Below are 27451 nucleotides of genomic sequence, written 5' to 3' on the forward strand. Positions count from 1 at the left end.
TCTTTTTCTTATTTCTTGTTCAGAGTTGCACAGTCCACTTAGTCAACTGTGTCTGATTTACATAATCATGTAGTCATTCTTCAGTTTTTCTGTTCCTATTTATAAACCATTCACAAACCATACACTTAAATAACAGCATGATTTATTGTAAGAATGATTATGGTTATTTCAGAGGGAAAATGGAATGTGATTAAATGAAGAATGAACAAGGACATTACAGAAACAAAGGGCTCTAATCCTGCAAAAGGATTTGTAAATGAAACCTACCTCTCAAGCCCCACCCCAAATAGGCAGTGAGCTACTGATGGAATTCAGCAGACACCTTTACAGCTGTGCAGCCGAGAGCTTAGCAAAAGACAAAAATTAGATAAAAAAAACAACCATGCACACAGTATCTTCTGGAGAAAGAGTAAAGCTCTCAAAGCCATCTGCATTTTAGAAAAAAAAAATAAAATAAATGAACTGTATGCATACAGTTGCTCCTGGATAAGTTCCAGCATCTGACGTAAATGCATCAGCTAAGAAAAGGGTTGGATACTTAAATTGTGGATCCAGGAAAACAGACTCTTTTCCATTTGCAATAGACGTTTTGCAGGTGCCACAGGAATCCTAATAACCCATGCTTCTTACAAAAATGGTAAGTCTAGATGGAAGAAGAGATGGAAGAATAAGATGGAAAAATATCAAAGTTCAGTATTTTGACCTGAAGTACTTACTTTCTACTATTTCAGAAAAAAAAGTGGTGAAAAGACATTACTACTTACCAGTAACACTGCTGTGTTTACAAACAAGGAACAGCTGAGAGGCTCCACAAAGGAGAAGCTATGTTACAGAGCCCCGTTTGTCAAAAAAAAAACCCAAAACCCAACCATAAAAAATGAAATCCTGAATAGCTGTTCACATGCAGTACAGCTTTTAAATGTTCACGTTAGTCTGAAACAAGTAGCAGTCACGCATCACATTCTTGCTCATACACAGATAATCTTGGTCTGCTTGGACAGCACATGCACCAGCAAGAATGTAGGTGATCCCATGCTAAATTGATAGAACTGTTTCAGAAATTCATATGGAGTTACAAAGCTGTTCAGACGAGTACAATAACTTTTCATAGAATATCACATTATAAGGAGGGGTTCCCAGACAGTGAGGGAGAGAGAAAAATATTTTAGGTGGTGTGCCAAGCATGGAGCCCAAGAAAATCGATTTTGCGAGATCTGTGCTGAGTCTGTGTGAAATTCCCACTTGGACTAGCCTGAGATGCAGATGTGCTAAGCTAATGTTCTGGTAGAAGGTAATGGTAACAACCCTGCTGCAGGGATACTGAGTTACCCTGAACACTGCATTTTATTCAAGGGGAGGGTACTGAACCACTCCTCAGAAGTAGCACCGTTATTTCAGATAGAGATAACTCCCCCAGTTATTAGTGCAATTATTTAGATGTTAGTGATACTGAGTACAGCTGAGACTGCAGCTAGTAGTAATGCCCTACCTAAAAGGAAAAAAACAGCCACCCAACCAAAACCAAAACCAAATCCAAATCCACTTCAGCTTCAATACTTATAACCTACATGCTAAAATCTGTTTTCACTCAAGAGATGTAGAAGGCTGAATAACTTTAAAGTCCATACACGTCTCTAAACTAATTATGATGTCTATGGCTGTAACCAGGACCTAGGGTCTAGCATTTCTCTGATGCATTTCTGTCTAGGGGCTGGTACCGGTTTGGTTTCAGACTCAGTCTTGTTAACCAATGAAATGGGATTTCCATGGCCAGCTAAAGTGCTTTTATTACAAGGACCAATTTTGCGAGGAGCAGCAGTTGGTGTCTGCAACTGCTGCAGTTTTGCAGATAACTTTGAATCAAAAGAAGAACTATTAGCAGATGTACAGTCAGACTTCTCCCAGTTTTCCTTGCCCACTTGCTCTGTGTTCACCTGTGCTTTTGTGCTGTAGGGTGACTTATCAGAGGGTGGAGGTGGAGCTCTTCTTTTCTTTCCTCTGCTGTCATTAGGACTTGTAGTATTTCTTTTGGGGCTCAGATGCATGTTTTTCTGAACCAGCATCTCATGAGATCCATCAAAGAGTGAAGCCCACAGGGAAGATGCAGACTCTTTTTGCTGGCCAAGCAAGAACTCACCATCAGTCTCTTCGATTTTTCTTTGTATGATATCAGCTAAGCCCTCATGTTTCACTGGAGAATCAATGCCTATAATTTTAAGGGACAGCAATTAACTCAGATTAAAATTCTACCACTGATTTTTACTGCTACTTATTTTGTTATTACTATTCAGAATACAAAACTATATTAACTGTATCTTGTGAAGTCCTGACTACTATTAAGAGTATTAATGGATGAAAAGTAAAAAATCACATATGCTTTCAAAGACTGCTCTGAGGCAACAGGAGGGAACTGTTTTCATGACAGCTGGCATTCAGGCAACAGTGTAGGGCATTGATATTTCTTCCCAAGTAAAAGCAGAAATGATGTGCCATTAGAAAACCTGTATGTATTAGATATTAAACATCTTCTGTTGCATAGTGCTTTCAAATTTTCATTTCACAGAAGGCCTACGAAAAAGTCCATGACTAAATATTTTTGTACTTCCAGCCTGCAGAAAATGGGTAACTTCACATATATAATTTTTTTTTATGTGCTTTAAGACTGTCTTTTCCCATTTCTTATCCGTCATATTGAGTTTTCTAGGTATACTGCAGTAATACTTGCCTCAAACAGCAGCAGTATCTTTCTATTGCAGGCCACATGTTAACAGTTTTCAGCACATTTTTAAACACAGGGTTTTACCTATAGAAGCATAGAATCATTTAGATAGGAAAAGACCTTTAAGATAATCAAGTCCAACCGTTTATCTGCCACTGCCCAATCCACCACTAAACCATATCCCTAAGTCCCATATGTACACAGGTTTTGAACATTTCCAGGGACGGTGGCTTCACCGCTTCCTTGGGCTGCCTGTTCCAAGGCTTGACAGCCCTTTCGGTGAAGAAATTTTTCGTCATATCCAATCTAAACCTCATCTGGCACAAGTTAAGGCCATTTCCTCTTGCCTATCACTTCTTACTTGGTAGAAAAGACTGACGCTCACCTTGCTACAACCTCCTTCCAGGTAGTTGTAGAAAGCAATAATGTCTCTATTCAGCCTCCTTTCCTCCAGACCAAACAACCTCAGTTTCTGCAGCCACTCCTCATAAGATCTGTGCTCCAGACCCACTATCAGCTTTGTTGCCTTTCTTTGAGCCTGCTCCAGCACCTCAATATTTCTTGTAGTGAAGGGCCCAAAACCAAGCACATTATTCAAGGCACAGCCTCACTGATTCTAAGCATAGGGGGACTTTGAGTACTATAAATAAGCAGAAAAATTTGTATATTAAGAGTGAAACAGAGTATGCGTGCTGCTCCTCACTGATGTTCTTGAGGGTCAGCAGAATTATGCTACCATGTTACCTTTGTAAAACTTCCATATAGGTTATTTACTGCCTTTCTCCTCTGCATTCTTAGCTTAGATAGGACTCTCTTGATTATTCAGTGCTCTGATGCACAGTAACTCAATGACCCACATGGCATTGTGAGCATTTTCACAGTTCCAATCTTAAGCAGCAAGCAGTCAGGCATTTATAGTTATACAGTATTTCTCAGCCAATACTGTATCAGATCCATTAAAACAAAGTGACCTACTTTTCTAGTCTGTAAATATTATTTCTGTAATGAAACTATTAAAATAATTCTGCTGCATACCACTTTCCTCTGTAAAAATACAAGTCTCAAAGACATGCTAGCTAGATTTTCCAATCATCTTTTTCAACATCATTATCAAAGACCAAAAAAATTGATAAGTTCTGCTTAGTAAGCCTTTAAATAGCTTTAAGAACAGCAGGTTAATTTCATGCAACTAGTTAAAGACATTATCAGTTTGCAGACTGGACTATTTAACCTTTACATTTCTTGAGCTTTATAGTATTCTTATGATGAATGCTTACTTCTAACAACACCTTTTTGAATATGCTCAGGACTCCCTAGTTATAACTCAGATTACAGATTTCTTTGTCTCCAGGTATAAAAATGTATTCATTATTTGTGCTCTTACAAATTCAGATTATTATGTACTCCTTGGTATGCAGTTTTGTTGCTCTCTCATTGTCTGAACTGTCCTTGAAAAACTCAGTGTTTCGACATCAACACCAGAAGCCATCTGAATACAGACAATGTTGTTTCTGTTACCCTGCAACTTGAAAAGACAAATCCCACTTACTCATATCATGGTAGACGGAGGTTGCTTCTTTTGTCAAGAACAAAGGTGGTTTCCGTGGTGACATAATCTCAATTTTCATAAGTTCTTCACAACAATGTTTCCACTGGCCTGAGAGAGAAAAAAAAGAACAATGACTGGAACTTAAAACACTTCAGCTTGAAAAAAGTCGATGTTTCTCGATTGTGTTGGGAAACTGTCTCCAATGCAATGCTAATCAATACGCATTTACTTTTGTTTAGCAGAAATGCTCAGCATGCATTTTTATTTTCAATTCTGTACTCACTCTCTTAGCACGCAGGTCTACCTCCAATTTCAGCATTCTAGCAGCATTGCTATACTATGGAGGTTAAATATCATAATTTGCCTTCAAATCCCCTCACACAGTATAAATTCACCAATAAAAAAAGTTTCATGAAGTTATCAGGAACAAACTCCAATACTCTGCAAGATGGATGTTATACAACTATGTTACAGTGTTCTAGTAAAGGAACATTCTGTCTTTAATAGAGGATAACTTGCCTTTTATCCGTTAGCAGACAAGGAAACCTCTTTTTCTATTAATAGTTTTTGACCTTAAGGAAAACAAGACATGGTAAAATTACTTTGTTCATACCAGTCATTCCAAGTTTTCTGAGCACATTAATTTTTAGGGAATTTTAGAAGCAAGGAAGAAAAAAGGCATTTAAATGCCAAGTGACCCATTTTTTCTGAACCTAAGGAAAATGTCTCAAAAAATCCATGGGTATTCTGTCTATAATGAATAAGAAGTAATTCTTTTACCCCACTCTACAGCTAATTTAAAGATGATGCCCTAGTTTTTGCTTGGTGTGTTTCTTTAATTGATGAAGCCTTTTCTCACTGTAAATCAGAGCTAGGAAGGACTTTTCTCACTGTAAATCAGAGCTAGAAAGGACTAGAAATACAACTACAATACTGAGTTTTCACAAGCTCAATTCACTGATTTTATTGGTGTGGCCTCTGACTAAAGACTAATATTCCATTCATTGACCTGGTTTTGTTTTTTGAAATTATAAAAATGACTATCGGGAACCAACTAAACCTGTCAATGTTGGCACAGTAACTGACACTTGTTCTCTACTCTCAATAAACCTGTGAGTCGAACTACTAAAGCAGAAGAAAAAGATGGAGAGGAATTAATCTATACTGCTCTTATAATAAATAGTTGGTGTTAAAACAGCAACACAGTATACTACGTCAATACCATTTCACTGTTTTACACCAATAAGTGAGTTTCTTCTCTCATGAAAGAAGAGTGTTGCTCCAGAGGTTAGCCAAACAATCAGGGTATCAATTTCTCATCTCATTCATATCACCTATTACAAAGCTTTAGGTACAGATTTTAGCAGGTTCAAGAAGTATGTATTTGCATGACTGGACTGGAGTGTGGCTGGGTGAGCATATTCCTGCATGACAAGGGGTACCAAAACCTTAGAATTACCAACAGAATCAAGTAATCCCTGTCACAAAAATTGCGATTTAATTCAGCTATTAATACTGCTGAGCAAGGAGTTCCCCAATAGATGTGCCTCCTTGCAAGGGCTGGCTGAATCTGCATCCTAGCCAAAGCCCAAAACGAATCCAGCATCTTCACCACTTCCCACTAAGGTTTCCACATCCAAAGGTTTCATACTTGCAGAGTCTCACAAAACCAACACACCACTGGTAGGATGCCCAAGCAGAGGTGGACTCTTCCTGCTACAGTGGAGGCAGAGATGGAGAGAGTGTGGCAGTCCGTAAAACAAATTAACTAGAATACTGCTGAAAAACACCAAGTTCATTTGAGATTGATGGGCATATTCTGCCTCTGATTTCCTGCAAACCCCCACACCAAATACATTGACTTTGGTTAGTCAAATATTGCTTTTCAACGCCTTAGACCACCACCCAGTATTATCCCAGAGAACATTTTTCCTTCTCTTTTCTTGCACACAAAGGTTTACGAGGCAGTTCCAATTCAAATTGTTCGACGATCCCTTTGATGTTACATAACAGCCCACTTGGAGGGCACACGGCCAGCACTGCCTGCTTACTTACTTAGGTCATAAAAGTGCTGCCAGAAAGCCTCCATCCACTCATGAAGTTCATCCCTACTGTCAGTAGCAAAAAGTTGCGTCACAGCCTCTCCAGAAACAGGGTTGATAACAGAGAAGTTATTAGTCCTTCTCTTGGAGTCCTTATCCACAGCTCGAATTCTGGTTTCCTAGGAATGACAAATTGTGATTAATGAGTTACTGCTTCAGCTCCACGCTGGTATCACCTTATAGCCAATGATACTATAAGGGACGTATAATTTGTCTTTTTATCTAATCCATATTATTTCCAAAACAACCAACAAAAAAAAAGAACAACAAACAACCCCAAAACTAAAGTCAGGAATCACTTATGAAAATATTTTCCCATAAAACTATTAAAATGGCATAAAATATGAAAAATAAGGGAATGAAGCGTAATTATTGCTGTTTAGTTTAGAATGTACATTTTATGCTTTCCCTTCCCCTGCCCCTCCCCCCACCAGCTCATCTCACACTGCTCATTCTTCACAGTAACTTAGTGAATCAAAAATAAGAGCAAGTAGCTCCTTTAAACTCTTAGCTGGACAACCACATTGTTACAGCCACTGTTTAGGTCTCCTATTGTACTTCTGTGGGTTGCTGATTATGCAGTCTGTTCTAAACTTGTATTATTTTATGTTCATCTTGGTGAATCAGGACATTCAGAGCTCGTACTATAATGACAGGAAAGGCAAAAATAAACGTATCTAGTCCACATTTAAAGAAGCATTTGTAGCAGTTACCCATGCAACTGCTAGAACAAATTTCCAGGATGAAAAAAACACTTTGCTGTAATATAAAAAAAAAATAATCCTATTTGTCATTTCAAAATAGACATTTTTGTTATGCCTTAACTAGGGAGAGCTACACAGAAACAATTAAAAAAAATGTATGTGAGAAGTATATCACAGGTCTATCAAATTTCTTCAGCTAATGTTAGAAAGACTTTCAGGTTACACAGCAGCATTGTTACAGCCAAGGTTTCCCCTTCTGTTTGGAGATGTAGTTCCTTCCGTGGGGAAAAGAAAAAAAAAAATTCATATGTAAAATACCAAAACATTTTGGTAAAAGTCTGATAAAACACAACTGAAAAACTTTCCAGAACACAACCGGTCAATATTGCTGCTCATCACAACCTGATGAACAAATTAAAATAATTAATGTTACTTTATTTACAAAAGTAAATGCAGAAACCCTGGGAATATCTTTGCATATACAATTCAACCTGACTGAACAAGCAATGGCCTATTACAACACAGCCCTCAAAAGGATTTTTGGCATACCTAGGAGAATAGCATAATCCCAAATCCTGTTGGGATGATGAGTTTTGGTGCCAGGGAGCCAACTAGCACCCCACATCTGGCCAGCCCTGGAGCTTGGCAGGACATGAGGCTGCCTAACACATGTTAAGACCACACAGCACCCTCCTGACACACAAGGGTGTCCCCCTGGGAATGCCCCAGCTTTTGAAGGAAGCCAACAACCACAGCCAGGGCTGTGCTCGAACGCCTCCTGTCTCACAGGACAGTGAATCTGACCACAAAGGTGGCCTCACGCATTCCTCAAAATACAGTGGGGACAGCTCAACCATGTTCAGTTTTACACAATTCAACCAAATGTCAAACATCTGTTAAAGATGTTAAACATACACCTACAGAAATTAAGTTTACACATGGGATCCCATGGGGATAAGTGGATAAGCCTAGTTCTGACACTCAGAAAACCAAAAAATTATACTACACAACAATCCTCAGATTTTGAATGCATTACTGAAGTAACCATTTGAAATACCAACAGCTGCTTGTAGCATATCTGATGGATATGCTCATTTAAATTCTTCCGTCTAAAAATAGGAGGTGAAGTAATTCATCCATAAGTGCTCTATATCCCATTAACTCAGGTAACCATAGAGACCAGCAAAAAAATTAAATCAAATAGATTAACATTTGACAGGTAAGAACTTCAAGCATGCCATACACACAAGTTTATTTAATGATGTTTGCTGTAGGTTTTATCCCACAACTATGGTATTATTTGAAGGAAATAAATCCTCAAGCAGCAATCTGTATCTGATGCTTGAATATTTAGGGAGTGATACAAGATGCCCTTACAGTAATGAGCTTGATGACTTTACCAAGCTTGGACAAATTACACTACATGTCCAGTTCCACTTAACCACAAAAAAAAAAAAAAAAACAACAAAAAAAAACATACTCAAAACAAAACCAAACCAGAGAGAGAGAGAGAGAGGACGTTTTTGTATTGCTGAGATGCAACACTTTCCTGCTAGGCCAATCTGAACACACTGAGGAGCAATGGCTATAAAGGTCACTTTAAGACATCAAAACAAACTACAGTTCTTGAAAAAAAATATTGAATAACCTAAGATCCAGACCTCTGTATTTATTTTAAGGTTAAACAAATCAAATCACATATAACAAACTTCCTTCATGTTTTTAGTACCAAAAAATAAACCAAGAAATAACATGACACTGGAAACAACATAGAATCTCTTCATGTGTTGGTTTCCATAATGTTAATAATTTCCATGGGGTCTCTTTTAGGCAAGCAGGGAAATTCAGTTAAATTTAAAATTGGCTTTCAAACACATTAATGCACAAGAGTGGATTCACCCTATCAGCTATGAATACTTTCATCTTCATTGTTTTGTGAACTTCTATTAACATCTTTGTGGCCACTGGGTGGTAAGTATTATGTGTAAGTATAATATGGAAAAGCAATATTAGGATTTCTATGTTATTTTAGCTATCTTAGGTACAATGCAGCAGCTAAAAACCAGGAGGAGATGGCATTATATGACCAACCAGCATTCAGTGGAGCACCAGGGAGCCATAACACATAGTTTCCAAACCACTCAATTTGAGCATGTGTGTTACAAGGTCCACGGTGTGGGATCTAGTTATTATATCTGCCTCCCCTGCCCACATTCACAACCTCTTTCAAGCAACTGCAAGACTAAATTGAGCAATATGATGTGAGATACCAGACATTTGGAGGCACTTAACTAGTCTGTGCTTTTCCAAATTATTTTCACATGTATGAAGGCTTGTTGAAGCCAACCAGTGGGACAAAGGCCTTACTACAGAGAACATAGATATTCTCAGGGCTCCTCTCATTTCACCACTGCTGGAGCTCCCTGACGCAAGCAGAGAATATTGCTCACATTGCTGACTCCCTAAATGTTCACATGGTCAAGAACTCAAATCAATATACTTCCGCTCCAGACCAAGACTGAACTCCCTGGTTGCCTAGAAGTTATACTGCTGCAGCTATCGTTACCTTTTCCAAAAAACTCTACCTGACCTAGTCCAGAGCAGATGTTCCAACAAGAACTGTCATTCAAGGTAACAGTTTGCAAAAATCGCAGAATCATAGAACGGTTTGGGTTGGAAGGGACCTTAAAGACCATCCAGTTCTAATCCCCTGACACCTTCCACTAGACCAGGTTGCTCAAAGCCCATCCAACCTGGCCTTGAACACTGCCAGGGATGGGGCTGCCACAATTTCTCTGGGCAACCTGTGCCACTGTCTCACCACCCTCACAGTAAAGAATTACTTCCAAATATCTAATCTCAGTCTATCCTCTTTCACCTTAAAGGCATTTCCCCTTGTCCAATCACTACATGCCCCTGTAAACAAGTCTCTGTCCAGATTCCTCGTAGACCTCCTTAAGGTATCAAAAGGCTGCATTAAGGTATCTCCCAAGCCTTATATTCTCCAGACTGAAATACCATGTTGATTTTGCCCTTTCACTCCTGCTGCGCTGTTTAGCAATTAGTCTATGAACCCTGAGCCCAAGACTGCAAACATTTGCTGTTTCTCATCCTGTTGACCTCAACAATTAGTATGAACAGAGATAGCTCTGGGCCTGCTGCACTGCATGGCACCACAGCAAAGACTGCACTGGCAAAATACGCCAGGAAGAAAATCACAAGCCTATGATAATTTGAAACGACATCCCAGAATTCCTCAAGCTTCAGGCATACACAGCACACAAAAAAAGTTTTATAATCGGGATACAATAGAATATGTATTCCAAATACTGAGGCACTCACGTGAAATGCTGGCACACACCCCTATTTGCTAAGCTATCAGGTGTAGGCAAGGCCTTTATTATTCATTTCAAACTAAAGAAAACCTGAAAAAAATTCAGGAACTGGCTCACAAGGAGTATTTCTTGTTCAAATTGGATTCCAGCAAATTTTCTTTGCTACAGAAAATATCATTTCTCTTTTCCTACTTAGTTGTACAATATAATATGTTATAATCACATTTAGCTGGAACAATAATAGTAACACTTGCATAATAGGAACTGCAGAACCATTCTTGCTCAACAGCAGTAGCAGTGAAGTCATCTGAAGTTGAAGTAATGACTTTGCTAGTCTTAATGGCTTCTTTGAGTCTCGATTCAAAAGGAATGGGAAATAAGGCTATCAGTGTGAATATTTTCCAGAGAGTTTCTCATAAATCCAGATGATTTCATTACTTTTCAAAAAGTATCTTTCAATTACATGTAAAAGATCAGCTCCACATTACAAATGAAAATGCCACATATGCAACCAGAAAAGATTTTAGTTAGAATGTCTAGAGTGGATGTTCAAGCTCAACTTTCATTTTGAAATTGCTGTTTCTATAACAACACATAACAGACAAGCCCATATGATTAGTCTGCCTTCATTTAATCTGTAAGAGAAATTTCATAACAAAGAAGTCAAAAAATACCTGCAGGCGTTATTTTCAAGAAAAACTGTTTCAGTAGTAAAGTATCCAAATACATTTAAATTGATTTTTTTTCTGGTTTTAATTTAAATTGAAGAAGGATTCACAGTCATATTCTCCAGCAGTCTGACATTTCTGTAAAATGCTATAAGATACATTATTTTTGTACCTTCTACACGTTAGCTTTAAGGATACTCTGCAAACATATGGACAGTTTCTAGGCAAAGGCTTATTAAGCTGGATGTTAAGTTCTGAGCATATTGGTAACTTGGAAGGAGCAAAATACCTTAGTAGAATATGGATATTTTAAAAGGAAAAGCAAAACTAGGATATTGACCAAAACAGAGACAAGACAATGATAGATACGAGGCAGCCTGATAGATACTTTTTAAAAATAATTACTGTCACATTTTAGCATATGGGTTTAATAATTCTATAATTTACTAAAGTTTAACATTTCTCAACTCATATTGTGAGCAGCTGGAAAACAGTCTTATGGCAAAGGCCAAGTAGTGCAATTAAAAGTGACTGAAGATGTATGCAAGTAAACTTGCTTAACTGGTTTCACTATAGTGACATTCAGACAGTTAATGTAAATGTATGAACAACTGGAATTAAAAATGACTTTGTTAATAGATACAGCACTACCAGAATGGTGGTTTTATTTAAGGAATCAATTTGAATCTCAGCAAATTAAATAAGAAGTAGTAATACAAACAGGTAACATTCTTATACCTGGTTTAAGTGTTTGGTTTACATTCAGGTCTCACTATAGGTAAGAATACAGTCATATTTTCCAGAAACTTTAAAGCCACCAAAAGCTGATATTGCTGTTGCAAGAAGCAGTTCTTTATTAATCCATGTCCCTACTCATTCCCAGTCGTAGCCTAGCCCCTTTCTTGTACCACGCAAGCATTTGTGTAGCCATGTAGTGAACTGGCTAAGAGACTTTATTAAAGGGAATCACAGTTGAAGCCAACCCTCCTCCTGCCCCCAAAATGAGCTAATTTTAACCCACACCAGTTCTCTTGCCCAATTCATCAGTCAGCTGCCCTAATGCCTGCCCTGGGTATAAAGCAGCGCGGTAGCATTAACAAATGACTGGACAAGAGGAATATTTCTTTCAGAATTAGTGCTGGAATCAAACATCCACAGTAACACAGCAGCAGAATCCAGATCGACCTGTGCTTAACACAGTTTTCAAATGTGTCTGTCTACTTATGTAAGATGAATCCACCTATGTCAATCACAGATAACATTAAATCCCTCAGCTTGCCCTTGTGTGCTATTAACTCTTGATAACTGCATTAAAACCAGTTTTTGAAAGCATCTCTTCACTCTAATGATCACCATTCTAAAAAGTCCTTCCAATAATATTCCTACATTGAACACTTAAACATTACTCCTAATTAAATACTTAATGCTTCTTTAGCCAAATAGTAAGTAACATTTTAACTTTACATTTTAAACTTAGCCTTTCTAACCAGGGCATGAAAAGCAGCAATAACATCATTCTAGGGAGCAGAACTTCCAAAGTTATTACGCCTTCTAAAAAAACACTATTAAGAAAAGCAGCTTATTTTAAGGCACTGAAATATTTTGAACAATTTTCTAGCTCTCCTTCTAATTAAGACTGTGGCCAAATAACACAAAAGCAGCTTTTGTTAAAATTCCACCTTGCTGAGGACAAAATTCTACCAGAGCTTTGTTAAGGGACTGTAAGCAATACATTTGCAAGAGCTGTCTTACAGAACTGTCATATAAGAAGTTACCACTTTTCCTAAAGAAAAACATCCTCTTTTTTATCTTTATGTTAACCAGTCTAATGCAATAGAAGGAACTTACCTTCTCAGATAAGAAATGTAATAACCTTGCTAAAAAGTTCAGTGACTGCAAATTTCACTGAAGCATATCCCACCCACGTACTAACTATAGAGCATTCTGCATACCAGCAGCTTAGAGCCCAAATGACAGCATGCCTTTAAAAACATCAACCAACCAACCAAAAAAACAACCTCCACTGAAATAAACAAAACCCAAACAAAATAAAAAACCCATACAACAAATTTTACCTTGTTGACGGGAACTGCCAATGCTGGCTCCAGTTTAGCCTCAATTTCTTCTGGTGAGTTGTAACAAAAGAGTTTGCCACCTCTTAGCACGCAATATAGCCTCCTCCAGCTAGTTAGACTTCCTATCATTTGCTAAGAAGAAGAAATAGTCAGAAGTTGCCAAATATAAACGACAAATTAAAAGTGTATTATAAGGTTCAGATCAGCCTTATGTGAATAAAACTTAGCCACACCTAATTCTTTCCTAAAACAAAAACTTTCTGTTGCAGAACAGTTCAGAGTCACTGACTTTTGAAATGTTACCAATGCTTTAAATGTCTTGATGTTTTACAATTTTTGCAGAATTATTGCCTGGTTACTCTAACAACACAGAATTTGCTGGTTCACACAGAATGAAATCTAGAACTGGTGTCCATTGTAAGAAAGAAACCACCTTTTATTAGCTATAGTAATTACACAGTAAGAGAAATAAAAGGAGTATCTCACTTTGGAAATACACAGTACATTCAACAAATGTCAAAGGCATTTGTCTAGCATTTCCACTTTCTCAAATGAATTTTATGAACAGCTTTCATAAATGTATTATAGTTTCACAACAAGTTTAAAGACTGTAATTCAGCACTCCTGACAAATAACCCAGCCCTCTGGCCCTCCACTAACACCTTCCCATTTGCCTAGTTGTGCAATGAACCAAAATAGAGAAGTAAACTGAGTTCACGTGAATCATTTTTGAAGGAATGAGTTTAAATACAGCTTGGTTCACCAGTCAGATTATCCCATGCTGTGATATGAACTCTTGTGCTAGCACAATGAGAAGCAGATACAAGGATGAGGGCCATAGGTTTATTAGAACTATTGCCATCAAGTACCAATTCTGAAACAACTACTACACTTGATCTTTAGGTAACAGCCTAAATAATTTTATTGATAAGCATGCCAAGGAAACATCTATTTCTTCACACTTAGCCACTGAAGATACTGTTTGTGAACAGTGTTTTGAGATAGGGTTTTCCCCTTGCTCTAGAAAGAACACATGAAAAATAACAGTTCTCAAGAAACCACTTCAGCTAAAAGCAAACATTTTAACAATTGACTCTTGGCGACAGCTATTAACACAAGATGATGTAAACACAAGCAAAGTCTTCTTACCTGTTGATTAAGAAAACCTGCCATCATATCCCTAGCCATGCAGGAAGGCTGAGCCACTAAACGGCAACACATGTTTCCATACAGGGGTAGCCAAAAAGAGGATTCCTCTAGAGGAAAAGACCAGGCAAAAGAAAGACAACACTTAGTTCTAAACTTTTGCCCTATGTACATAATTTGACTTTCTCTATCCAGTTTTACATTAAGATCATGAATGCAAAAAAACATTTCTATATTTAAAGAAAGAGTTTTCATCATGTAACTGAAAACTAAAAATCAGGTTTAATCTAATAAAGTTCTTTTTATTAAGAAGAAATCATGTAAAAATGAAATGATATTCTACAAGAACAAGTTGTTCTTACATAAAGTATAGCTCTAAATCTCATTTCACAGCTAGAGACAGTTTGAAAGATAAATACACTGATCACCTCATCTAAGCAGGATCCCTGAGCCTATCCCATTGCAATGCACAGCTACATTTAAATATGAGCACTTTGCTGCAGATTGTTTAATTAAGGCTTAGAATTTTTGTCTACTTCTGTCTTCAGCACCAGAAGTGCATACAGGATTCCAAGGACTTTCTAATGAACTACAGTATCCCTCCTCACTCAGCTCTGCTATACAATAGGTTCTCTCTTCTGTAATTAGAAGCAGGTAATACAAAATTCCATTGATACTACCCTGTCTTTGGCCATGTTTTAGAAATGCTTGTAATGAATCAAAATTTCCAGGTATGTAATTTCTCACCAGACTAATTTATGTGAATTAATGACAGAAAAAGGAATTTGAAGGAGTATAAAGTACTAATAAAGGTTACAAAGATACTCAGAATTAATCATCCAACCCTTCAAGAAACAAATGCCCCATAAATCTCCAAATCTGTACGTATTTAGAATTAGTGCAGTGTAAAGAAGGAAGTTCTCTTTGGGGTCAAGTTTACCCGTAAAAGGTAAAGTTCCCAGCTGCTACAGTGAAATACAGCGAAAGTCCCATGTCTGAAGTTAACAATTAGAGGGTGGCTTATGGGAGGGGCCATCCTTTCAGAAAATAATGGACAAAGTATCAAAACCAGTACTCTTGCTACTTAAATCATTAACTTCAGTTGCAGCATAAACATAGTCCCTGTGTTAGCAGCTAGCTTGACTGCTGCCAACTTGTGCTGCCCCAGAGGTTAAGTACAGTGAAAAACACAAAATGCAAACACACATGCTTATGTCCTCTGCTAAATTTGGGCCTGAAACAACCTAGCTGAACTGAAGCTATTTTTCTACTTTCTTCCTGACTACAGAGGAAAAAAACTTTTTTTCATTCTCATACCCTTCCTCAGTTGTGAGGAAGGGGAAATAATTTGTATATAGCTATAACTCACTTAAGACCGAGATGCAAATGACAGAAGAAACTCCCAAAAGAATTAAATTTTCATCTGGACTTGAAATTTTATTCAACTTACTGTTTATTCAGCTGTGTACAAATGCCTGTTTTAGAGCCGTTAAATATTTTATTAAAGTTGTTCTATATTAAGTATCAAGAAAAATAATATCTTTAAGCCTCTAGTTTACAAGAGAGAGAAATGCAAAATGTTACTGTTTTTTTTAATTTCCTTAAATTAGTACCACATGTACTTACCATTTCCTGTAACAGTAAGGTTGTGAGTCCTAAAATTGTCCTCAGCACTCTCCAGCCCCAAAGTGGTATATGCTAGCATACTGTATTTTGCTCCACTACATTTGAAAGAAAAGGTACATTTAAGGCATTTCTGCTTCACATTACTTAGGCAGTAATTAAAGGAAGTCTTGACACGCCTGAGGTAACACATTTGGGTACTAGGGAATGCCAAGGTGCAAGGCAGCACCTCTTAGTGATCACAGATTGCCACCCCCCAAAACCTCTTCCCACAGAACTCCCCTATCTCTGGTTTTCCTTGTAAACCAACACTGCCCCACAGTCTGTTCATCTGCCTCCTATAAGCTTATCTCCTGTCTCCACTCAGTGAATACCTCTAGTTCCCTCCCACCCCACAACTTCTAGCCCAATGCCACAAGGCTCCATCAGGTGGCTCTTTCCATAGCCTTCTCCTGGACCTCTCTGCCAGGAGACTTCTGACCAGGGCTGCCAAACCGATCTCTAAAGGTTGTGCTATCCAAACCCTCTGCACCCTGAGGATGCTAAAAGCATCTCTCTCCTCCAGTTAGACACCAAGTAACTTTAAATAGCTTTACAGCTTTTATTCGCTTGTATTCCTAAGCCTAAAGCAACTAGATTTGGTAATAGGTTCAAAAACTGCTATAGTTCATAGAACAATGGATGACGTAAACTTCATCTGAAAATACAGGTTAAAAATTAAAAGGCTTTATACTGCTCCTCCATGATGCTCTGCTCTTCTATTTTGCCTGTGTAGACTACACTTTATAGAACAGTTATTTATATATGTATTTTTTAATATTATCTAATAGGTTGATTCTTTGCATGCAGAAATCTGTGCAGAAGTCCTACAGTCAGTTTTGTTGCATAAAGGACTCTTTCACATGTGCTTACCGGTTTCAGAATGTTATATCTTTGGTTTGGATTTTGCTGAGGGAAAAAAAAATGCATTTACAATTCAGCACAGCGCATGTGGAATGCAATTCTTGGAATAAACTAGTATAAATTTGGTACACGTTTAATCTCTTCCCCCAAATACTCTTCAGACCAAGTAACAGATTTACAATTCAGCAATGCAGTAAGAATTCCACCTGGCTAATGGCTGTTTAAACAAAATTCACAAGAAAACAAACCACTCAAAGTCACTAACTACTCTCCCTAACAGGATCTAGTGTAAGATCTCCTCAGGAGAGCATAAAACAGCTTAGTGGTATAAAAGATAAGACACCACTGCACTAACATCACTAAAATAATAGCTTTCTATCACAATATTTTTCAAATGTTATTTTTCCTAATAGCACATTGGGAATGTATGTTTTTACAATCTTTGGATCTTCAGAGAAACAGGGCAGATGCCTACCTAACCCTAATGAAAGAGGAGAAGGAAAGTAGCAAGTTTGTTAGCAGGCAGATCCGTTACACATCTATCTCAAGGGAAGAAAGAGAAAATTAAATATGATGTACCAGTCCAAGTGAAGAAACAGTAGTGTGAAACATTACAAGAGGGCAATATGAATGAAATCTTGTTGGCATTTGTATATATTCCCTGCTAGACTGTTCACTAACAGAGGACTCTCCACTGATTATGTTCTGCTATGCAGTTGAGCAATACATTGCTATTCTATTTAAACTATATAAAAAAAAGTTCAGTTTCTTTTCACAGATAAAAACTTCTTTGCTGATTTTAAACTTTTTTCCTAAACCATGACTAATTACCACAACAACCTTGCAAAACAAACTACTTCACTTTTAAAATATGCTTCACACTAAAATTTTCATTCTAAAATACAAGTCACTCCTTTCAGCCAGCTGCAATATGATTTAGAAAAGTTTCATCTGCAAACATTTTTCAGATTTAACAGGCTACTCAGGATTGTTGACTATGTTTTGCTTCTACATTTCACAGAATTAGCTAACTGCCTTAATTGTCGATATCTCTGTATAATGAAGAATAATCTGCCTGCTGCATCTCATTCAGTGCTTTGCAAATCTATAGTATTCTTCCATGTAATAACTTTATTAAAAAAAAAAACAAACAAAAACCAGTTCATCTCCACAACATGCCTGTGGCAAAGGTGCATTGTTAAATCTGTTTACTGATCAAGAGACAGAGGCACCAAAGTTGCCCCAGAGACACTGGCATGGGAAGGTGTAACTATATCACCCTTTCTATCAATGTGTATTAATACACCTCAGATTCCAGAATATTAGCCCCAGTACTGGAAATCTCAATGTTAGTTTGCTCATCCAGATATACAGAGTGGAGGATTTGTGAATTATTAAAAAAAAACAAAAAACTGAAAAAAGTCTAATATGCTCACCTTTCAATCAGACCTTAAATAACAGAAGGCAAAAACAAAGATAACCTTCAGTACTAGAAAGAACCCAGTTGTAAAAGAGAGGCCATTCGAATAGACTGTGTACTTCTAGCAAAACATCACTATGAATTTGCTAATTCAAAAAGACACCACAACCATGCCTTCAGCCCACTGGAGGACAATACATAAAAGGCAATAACAACTCTATGCAGAGGCCCATTCTGCAAGTGAATAAACGTGCACTTCATGGAGTCTCTCTAATGATTTATCCAAACAGCAACCTACTCACTCTGGAATTCAAAAGTATAACTTCACTAGGACAAATACCTATATATTAAAAAAAAAGAGGCTAGAATAGTAAAAATAAACAGGCAGCAGACTGTATAGAAATTGACAGATAATTAAGAGTATAATGAAAGCTAACTAACCTAAGCAAGCGTTCAAAACACTTTGTCACTAAACTTTTACAAGAAGTTACAAGGCTGACAGTTTCTTCACTAACCAGGGAGATTTAGATTTCTAAGCTAAGAAGTTTCATGCAGAGGGATCATAAAGTTTTTGGAAAATGGAGAACTTCATCCATGGGTGCTCTGAAAAGAAAAATGCCTGTACAAATTAAATCTACTGAGAAAAAGATGTTAATATAATACAGAAAGCTCTCTTTTGTTGCAGTTGAATTTCACCTACTGGACTAGTAAAGTGCTCTGGGAATGCTTGAAAGATCTTCTGTAATCTTGCAATCCCTTCCCTTTTATAAGAGCTACATATCAAGATCTTACAAATATGTATCTTAAGGAAACTCTACTAAAAAAAATAAAAAGAAAATTGTCAACTTATTTTCTGCCTATAATAACTTCCTTCTTTTCAAGAATCTTTTTTATTCACCTAGGAAAGGCATCATTAGACACATCACTGTTCATTTAACTTTGTTAAACAAGTAACAGTCACTGTAAGATGATTATTTACAGTAGAAAAAATAAACTTCAAGATGGAGGAAAGGAAAATGCAACCACAATCAAGAAACCAAAAGATAAACAAAAGGGAAGAGGCAACGACTTAGATTATCTACTAGATACTTCTTCCTTAAAAGACAGGCAATATATATTCTAGAAAGTATGGTCAGAAAATAAGCTAGTGGTTATATCTGAAGCAAACTATAATGATAGTGTGTCATCGCCCAGCTGGAGCTTGTAGAAAGCACAGTGACCTGAGATGATGTAGACTGAAAGATACATTGTCATTAGGTGGAACACACTGGAAAGTTAGCAATGAAATTTGCTTCACTCTGCGAAGCAGATCTCTTGGATGTGTATTTTTGATTGAAACAGTCGTATCAGTATACAGTAATATCAGTTTGATAAAGGTAGAATATGCTTGAATGTTTCCTTTTGAAATCCAGGCAAATAGATACATGAAGGTAGATTAAGACTACATTCAGTAATTAGAATTAGGCATTGATTCGTTATTGTTCAGCTGCCTAAAATAAAGTAATTCCTTGAAAACATTGCTTTCTTTTTAAAAAAATAATAATTTTAAAATAAATATCATTAGTATTTACAATTTAAGTACTTGGCCTGCTTAAACCTTAATGAAATTAAAGTAGCTAGGAAATATTAGTGGGCAGTTAGCTTCTTTAAAAAAATGCATGAAAGACTTCAGATTGTTTTTAAAAGGAAACAGGTAAATTACTGGGAACAGCACTTATTTCTACAAACACTGAAAACCAGCAAGACATTTTAAAATGTTCTGTGCTTAAGTCAATTAAGAAAACTCCTGTTAAGCAGCTTGTAACTGTAAAGTGCCTTTGACAGTCCAGTTTTACTGAAAAGCCAGCAAGTGGAATGGTCCCCATGTGCACAGCATATACCCCAGGCACAAAAAAAGAACTTGGTCAGCTTCATTAGGGGAGAGGGTATAAGAAAGGGTTCTTCTGCCTACAAACCACACTTCTTTATTTAACACAACCTGTAGATTTTAGACATGTTTACCTCTCTGTCAAGTACAAGTAAAACTGGCTAGGTGCAAATGGGGAGGGGGTAAATGGTAAAGGGAAAAGGAGAAGTAGATGGACAGAGGGACCCAGACAGACAAATTGTACAAGCTTGATTTCCTCCAGAGGTCAAACTAAAAATACTATAGGGTTTGAAAGTAACAGTGGATTTGCCAGCTATTTAGCTGTATAGCAGAAAAATAAAGCCTACTTTTGTGTTTCAAGATCAGAACGAGGTCCCAGGGCTGAGCAACATAACTGGAATTCACACTTGCTTTCTCATTTCCTATTTAAAATGTAATTTTTTTTTCCACTTGGTAAATTCAGAAATAAACAATTCATTGGCAATTTGCCAAAAGATTACAATACATTTGTTTTATTTCTATTTTAAAAACAATAAAACCAGAATATCAATACGTATGCCTTACTGGATGACAGGGTCAGGAGGCGAAAGAGATTCAGTGCTGTCTTCTTCCAGTGAAGCTTTGATTTTCTTCCCTGTAGCTTTGCTGAGCGATGTTTTAAGCTTTTTTGCTAGTTTCTTAGGTGTATTTGTCACACATAAAGGCTCCTCTGTACAGCAACTATACACTTCAACCTTCAGCTGGAAATCTGGTCTCGCTTCATCACTGAAGGGGAGGAGGAGAAAATGTCAGAGCATTTGTTAATAAACAGAGTATGCAGGCAAGGAATGCTACTGCTACTTTATATAATAAATAACATGTATTTCTAATCAAGGGAAAGAATGCCATAAGATTCAGGCAAAGACATACATTAATATGGAATTAAAGACTAGAGTACACAGGAGTAACATAGTGTTGGAGCCATGAGATGGAGGTTATAATTAAACCATAAACAAATGCAAACAGGAAATTCAACGTTTAGGCTAAAAACTGAAAAAAACCCCCATGTTATGGAAATACACAGGCAAAACATTCAAACATACTTAAATCTGCCCTCTACCGTTATGCAAAAAATCACAATCGAAAACCTATCCATGCCTATGGCCCTAAATCAGATTGAGCTGTTTTAAAGATATCTTAGTTGCACACCATTCCCTTCACATTTACAGGAAAAAAAAAAAAATCCTATCTCACTTATAACCAACAGAAATTGTCATTCATAACTTCTGTCCACAGCTTATGCTTTCTCTTTTCATTTCTATTGATTGTCTTGTTCTCAAGCTCAGTCATCAGACTGGAAGCATGACCTCATCTTTCAGGTACAAATCATTTAATTACACACATGCCCATAATGAAATCATCCCAAAGGCTTTTATACAAGAAGGTCTGTCTATCTCGGGGGATACAAGGCAAGTTAGACTGCCTCTTCTGCTTTTGTTGCAGTATTTCACAGAAAATTCTAATGGTCAAGTTTCATATCTTTGAAGAAAATCTGATTTAAAGATCTACTTTCTCTCAACCACTCAGTTTTCAGGATCTTTATTTAAAATTTTAAGTAGTTTCAGCTTTCCAGTCAATCTTCCTCAAGAGACCAAATTTAAACTGCTAATATAAAAAATAAAGGGTGGGGGAGAGGGCAGTTAAGTACCTCTCAGGACTCTATTAAAAATTCTAAGGCACAAAGAATTATGAGAATACCTTTCTACTGTTTTCCAGCTTACTTTTAAAGACAAGTGAATAATTTCCTGTCTAGTATTCTTCATATTCTTCAACTATACGGACTGTGGCTGTAGCACATGTTCATATAGGTGTAACAGAACACGAAGTGTGGAAAGAGATCAGAGCCTTCTGTACAGAACAATACTTAAAATGCTGGGTGCAACGTCTATGCCTATACTTTCATAATTCTTTCAGGTTCTAGTAGTAAACTAATTCTGTCCTTGAGGTACAAGTTTGTTTATCTCTTCATATAAAGACGAATGCTTCAGCATAGCAAAAATGAAAAGAAGTACAGTTCAAGTGGCACAATCAGCAACATTACGTACATGAAAACCAACTTCCCAGAGAAGGGGTTGCACCATCCACAGGACCTCTACTGATTCCTTTGTCCACAGAAAAACTTAGTGGACCTCAGTCAATTTTACTCATAGTCATACCCACTTTCAAAAGAAACAGCAATATTCATACTTTATTCAACAGAAGCAAATTATACTCACAATATGGTTACATTTTCAAAACAAAGATCTGTTACGGCTTTATCCACAATAGCCACCTCTGTATCAAAAACCTCAGCTCCCATTTTGAACAAACAAAAAACTGCATAGCGCTGTGATTCTGGAGAAGGCCAAAGAAATGTTTTATTAGCCATATTACATATTGCAATACTAAATACTTCCAGTAAACAGCAGTAGAAGTAATGGTAATTCTGACCTCTAAGGAACTGATCTCCAATTCTTCCCACCATAAATTTTCATCACTGGATTTTATGATAATTGAGCTATCAAAGCTGCTGTGAAGGTAAAGCCATATTCACAGAGGAAAAAAAATTCCTATCTCTGCTCAACTTTTTCTGATAATCACTTATAGTTTGTGGTAGAAACTTCAGAAATGTTAGTAAAAAACATAATTTTGTTAAATAAAGCTGATATTAAGCAAAAAAACTCTAATATTTGATCCAAAGCCTATATCATTTTATGGATATACTATACAGGATTAGAATGTTTCGCCATGCTTCGCCACTCTGACCGTATTGAAAATCAAAGTAAAGTCAATGCCAGGCGACAGCTGGAACAGATTTAGGGTTAATCTCCATGACACAGCGAAACGCGTGCACTTGAAGACTATACAATAGTATATTTAACACTAACAGACAACTTTTATTTCAATTTCTCGCTGGAAACAGGCTCCAATATACTCTCTCAAGTGTAAACAACACATAGAACAACATGTTTAATCAGAAGTTTCTCAGCTATCAATTTAATAGCAACGCTTGTCTGTTGCTTCCTCTGGAATTTCTCCTTATGAGGACTTTTCTAGAGACCAGGGTTTAAACATTCAAAACTACAGGACTTTGAACTAACTCAGCTTGCTACAACCAACAACTTCAACTAAAACATGGACCTACTGAAAGGTCAAAGAAGGGGTTAAAATGAGTGCAGATTTCCCCATCCAGTTTAAATTTGCAAGCATAAGCAATTGTTTATCACAGTAGTTATTACATCTTACATACTTTCTTTATTGCTGAAGTGATCAGAGCCTTTCCACATTAATGGTATTCGAATATCTAAAGAAAAAAAAAAAGTAGGGAAATTAAGTTATAGCCAATACTGTAGATCTGTGATCAAAATAAATTACGAAAAGCGTCTTGTTTCCTTTCCTGATGTTCTGGGGGTAACAGGACCTTCTACCCAAAGAACAGCATAACTATTTCAACTTTATTATCCATTTCAAAAGAAAATTCATCAATTAGTCCATCTTGAAATGTCTTTTTTAGAAATGCTAGAATAAACAATATTTTAAATCTCATTTGAAAGTACCTGAAACGACATTTCACAGTGGCTGTGTAACTGTTCTGAGAGAACACAGTTCTGAGCCCATTATTATGCACAGATGTAACCCGAAACTCTGTTTGCCTTTTGCTGGAAACCACTCATCCAACTGCAAGAAGAAAAACTTCCTGGTTTAATGGAAAGACTGGGATACTTATACTGCAAAGACTTAAGTCTTGTTTTGCTAACCACAGAGAAAGTATCACTTATAATCACATTCCCAGTCAGAATTGTCTAAGTTGGCACAAAAAGTTGAGAACTCTTTTTTTTTTTTTTTTTTTTTAAATTCAGATATCCTTCTATTTCAGAGCCATACTAGAGAGGCAATTACAGGCCATTATTTTAAGTCATGCTCTTGCCATTTTAATACCAGGGAAGTATTTTCTTCAACAAATTTTCCAATTTATCTACTCACTCCAGCAGAGTAGAATGACATTCTCCTCCAGCTTCAAGGACTCAGGTCTAGTCATAATGTTTCTTATTAGTCCCTTATTGAAAAACAAATGCAGTGGGCCTTTATAAATCCAAAGTTCTTTTTGTAAGTACAACAGAGTGTTGTTTAAAAGTATATGCAATATATTAAGTGACACATGATGGCAGCAGTGAACAGCACTAGCTCAACTGTATTTTTGTAAAAATCGGTAATAATGTTATAAGGAAGCACTGCCGTCTCTAGTGCTGATCTCCATACTAGACTGATGGAAAAATCCACATACAGTATGCTAAGATGCAAAAAAGTAGTGGTATTTTGGCATGGTTGTCATGTATTCTGACAGGGTTTTACCCACAGAACTTACTGTTGATTTAAGTGAAAGTGCATATAGTCAGAGTGTTTCAGAAGCTATATAAAATAAAAAAAATAAAATTTAAGCTAATTTTGATTATATTATGGGACATCTTATTAAACACACTATTTCAATTCTGAAACTTGCAAATTCATCTATTTTTAAGTGTTCATGAAAACTAACAAATTTTCAACAGTAAACTGCCAGTATACAGCTTTAGACTGCCACGGTTTCCTAAAAATCAATACATCACCACATTCTGAAACTGCCTTCCAAAAACACATTTGCATAGTAAGAATTTCTAAAAATAGTGGTTTTGAATAAGGAAACAAGTAGTTTCATAGAATCATAGTATGGTTAGGACTGGAAAGGACCTTAAGATCATCTAGTTCCAACCCCACTGCTATGGGCAGGGATGCCTCACACTAGACCATGTCACCCAAGGCTCTCTCCAGCCTGGCCTTGAACACTTCCAGGGATGGAGCATTTACCACTTCTCTGGGCAACTCATTCCAGTGCCTCACCACCCTTACAGTAAAGAATTTCATCTTTATATCTAACCTGAATCTCCCTTGTTTAAGTTTAAACCCATAACCCCTATCACTACATTTTCATGTTTCATTAGAACAGTTACAGAAGTCTCTCTCCAAGCTTAAAAACATAAATGTATTTATCTCTGTCAGAGGCAAAGCACAGAATGTTTCTTTCTGAAAAGACAAAGGTCTTAAATTTACATAAATATGTGAAAATAGTTACAACAAAAGCTTTTTGTCACCTTTAATCATAGAAAACTCTGACAATTTTAATGTGCTCAATAGGTCTTGTTAACAATTAGATTACTAGGTTAAAGATTACTTCTGTATGCCACTTTCAATATCATGCAAGCTGAAAAATTTGTAACTTAGAAAATCATCAGGCTACAGACAGTCAATTGCTTGAACAGGTTTCCATGTAACTTGTAAATCAGTTTTCAATTCATTCTTGGATTGAAAGTGCTGCCATTTATCAAAGATCAATTTTCACACACCTTAATTTCAGTTACCATTAGCTGTAAATCCATGTAGATTCAAACTGAACACATTCCAACACTACAATTAATCAGATTTAAAGCCAATGATTTCTTTTTAAACTTACTTTAAATTATGATTATGCTTTTTGATCAACATTTAATGTATTATCTTCTGATATATTTTTGATAATGTATTATCAAAATAATTGATAACATAAATATATAATTTATTCACACATGTGGGGGATACATAAGTAAAAATAATACAAGTGTGAAAATCTGCAGATTAAGGAATGCACTCCCCACACAGTATCTGACATACAGTTGCTTTCTGTGGGAGTACATTCCTCGGTACTCCTGCATAGCTGTTCCTGAACTTTCAGTGTTGGCCACATGATCACACTTTTTTTTGGTAATAGTTTAAGCTTCTGGCATGTACTAACCATATGATACGCTAATATATTTATAAGTAGATGGATTACTTTCCCCTAAAAAAAACCAAACCCTGTATCTTCAGTTCTTAAATTACATGTCCTGTCATATTACATGGACTACCACTCACTCCTTTATTTCCAGCCTCTCCCAGACAATTCAGTCACGACATCTCCTGATTCACGCTGCCTGTATTCACAACTGCATTCTCAACAAGGCAGGCACACACACGTGTGCCTTCCAAACACGCAGGGCAACTTCAGTTTCAAAAACACTTAAGGTTGGCATACAAGAGAGAAGAAATGTAACATGCTGGTTTGCTACGCAAGGATTGGGAAAAACAGGGAAAGAATAATAATGGGACTTTACAGTGTGTGAACATACTGCAGCTGTGGAAGCAGACAGGACCTGGTTTGGCATGCTAAATTGACACAGGGTAATGGGTCAGAGGGCAATAAAAGGAGAAACCAAGGAGGCATTCATCTGTCTTGCGCAGAGGCTCCTCCCTTGCTAAGCACAAACAAGCTTGTCGCCACAATTACTTCTCATGTACCCAATTTTTCTCTTCTTAAACAAAAAAATGTGGAAAATGAGTTAATTACAGCGGATCTATAGACAGCATAAATCTCTCAGCAAAGGTCAAGAACATAATTTAGGTTTTCCTGCTGTAAAACAGAGCTGGCTAGGCTTCCTGGCACAAGTATCTGAAAGGGACAAGGCATGGCAGCATCCCAGCACTCACAGATTTGAGTTCACAAGGTATTTGATGTCTGTCTCTGCTCTTCATCTCAATCTGTGCCATACTTCTGAGGATCATAAGAGAAGCTTGAGAACCACTATGTTAGTAACTGGACAGAATCATTACCAGAGAGCATATAATAGGAAGTGGTGTATTTCAACCTTCTGCTCTCTTGTCCCGTCAAAAAACTAGCTAAATATTTCACATCTTAAACAAATTTCTCATACTAAAAATAAGTCCTTACACAATTCTGATTTTCTAGAGATAACAAAAGTACATTATATGATCTTAAACACTTCACTGCAGATAACTCCATAAATCCAAAGAAATGTGCAACCACAGCACAGACAGACAAACAAATGCTTTCATTCAACTACCATAAGGAGGAAGGACAGATGCATTCTTCAAACAGCTGTGCTGGCAGAAAACATTATTGAACCAAATGCTCATGACTCTTCTACTAGACGTTACCTTGCTTAAAGATTTATCAAAATATGTGGAATTAACCTAAACAGTTTAAGCAGTGAGCCCTCCAACACTGTTTTATTTTTAACTAAACAGGTAAGGAAGTACAAACAGATCCCTTCGCAGAGCTAGCATAACAGCCACAATGAACAACTACAGGAATGCTGAATGTAGCAACATCCACTATTGGCACAGGCAAACAAAATGGTAAATTCATAGTGCTGAAGTTTGAGAACTGGCTAAGAAACAGTATTATCAGCCTACTGGAAATGACTGCTAAATATTCTTGCTACTTTGCATGGAAGCCATACCACTATACCTTT

General features: G+C 36.9%; 1 protein-coding gene across 6 annotated transcripts in view; it reads right to left on the minus strand.

Annotated features, from left to right (window-relative positions):
* Positions 1–125: 125 nt before the first annotated feature.
* Positions 126–27451, minus strand: part of RTKN2 (rhotekin 2) — a 49704-nt gene continuing 22378 nt past the window's right edge. For 5 of the 6 annotated variants that reach the window (XM_057421593.1, XM_057421592.1, XM_057421589.1 and 2 more), the window contains 9 exons: positions 23380–23433; positions 22367–22484; positions 20676–20876; positions 15925–16019; positions 14302–14408; positions 13153–13284; positions 6324–6489; positions 4269–4376; positions 846–2206 (listed from right to left, as the gene is read on the minus strand). In XM_057421593.1, the coding sequence (XP_057277576.1) occupies positions 1653–2206; positions 4269–4376; positions 6324–6489; positions 13153–13284; positions 14302–14408; positions 15925–16019; positions 20676–20876; positions 22367–22484; positions 23380–23433 (1535 nt within the window). In that variant the 3' untranslated portion in view covers positions 846–1652. Of the gene's footprint in view, positions 644–845; positions 2207–4268; positions 4377–6323; positions 6490–13152; positions 13285–14301; positions 14409–15924; positions 16020–20675; positions 20877–22366; positions 22485–23379; positions 23434–27451 lie in introns of those variants that run through there. The other variant, XM_057421591.1, reaches the window with a different exon arrangement.

This window comes from Pezoporus wallicus, unplaced genomic scaffold, assembly GCF_028554395.1.
Source record: "Pezoporus wallicus isolate ANWC-B61680 ecotype Strahan unplaced genomic scaffold, APGP_CSIRO_Pwel_v1 contig_4816, whole genome shotgun sequence".
Lineage (NCBI taxonomy): Eukaryota > Metazoa > Chordata > Aves > Psittaciformes > Psittacidae > Pezoporus > Pezoporus wallicus.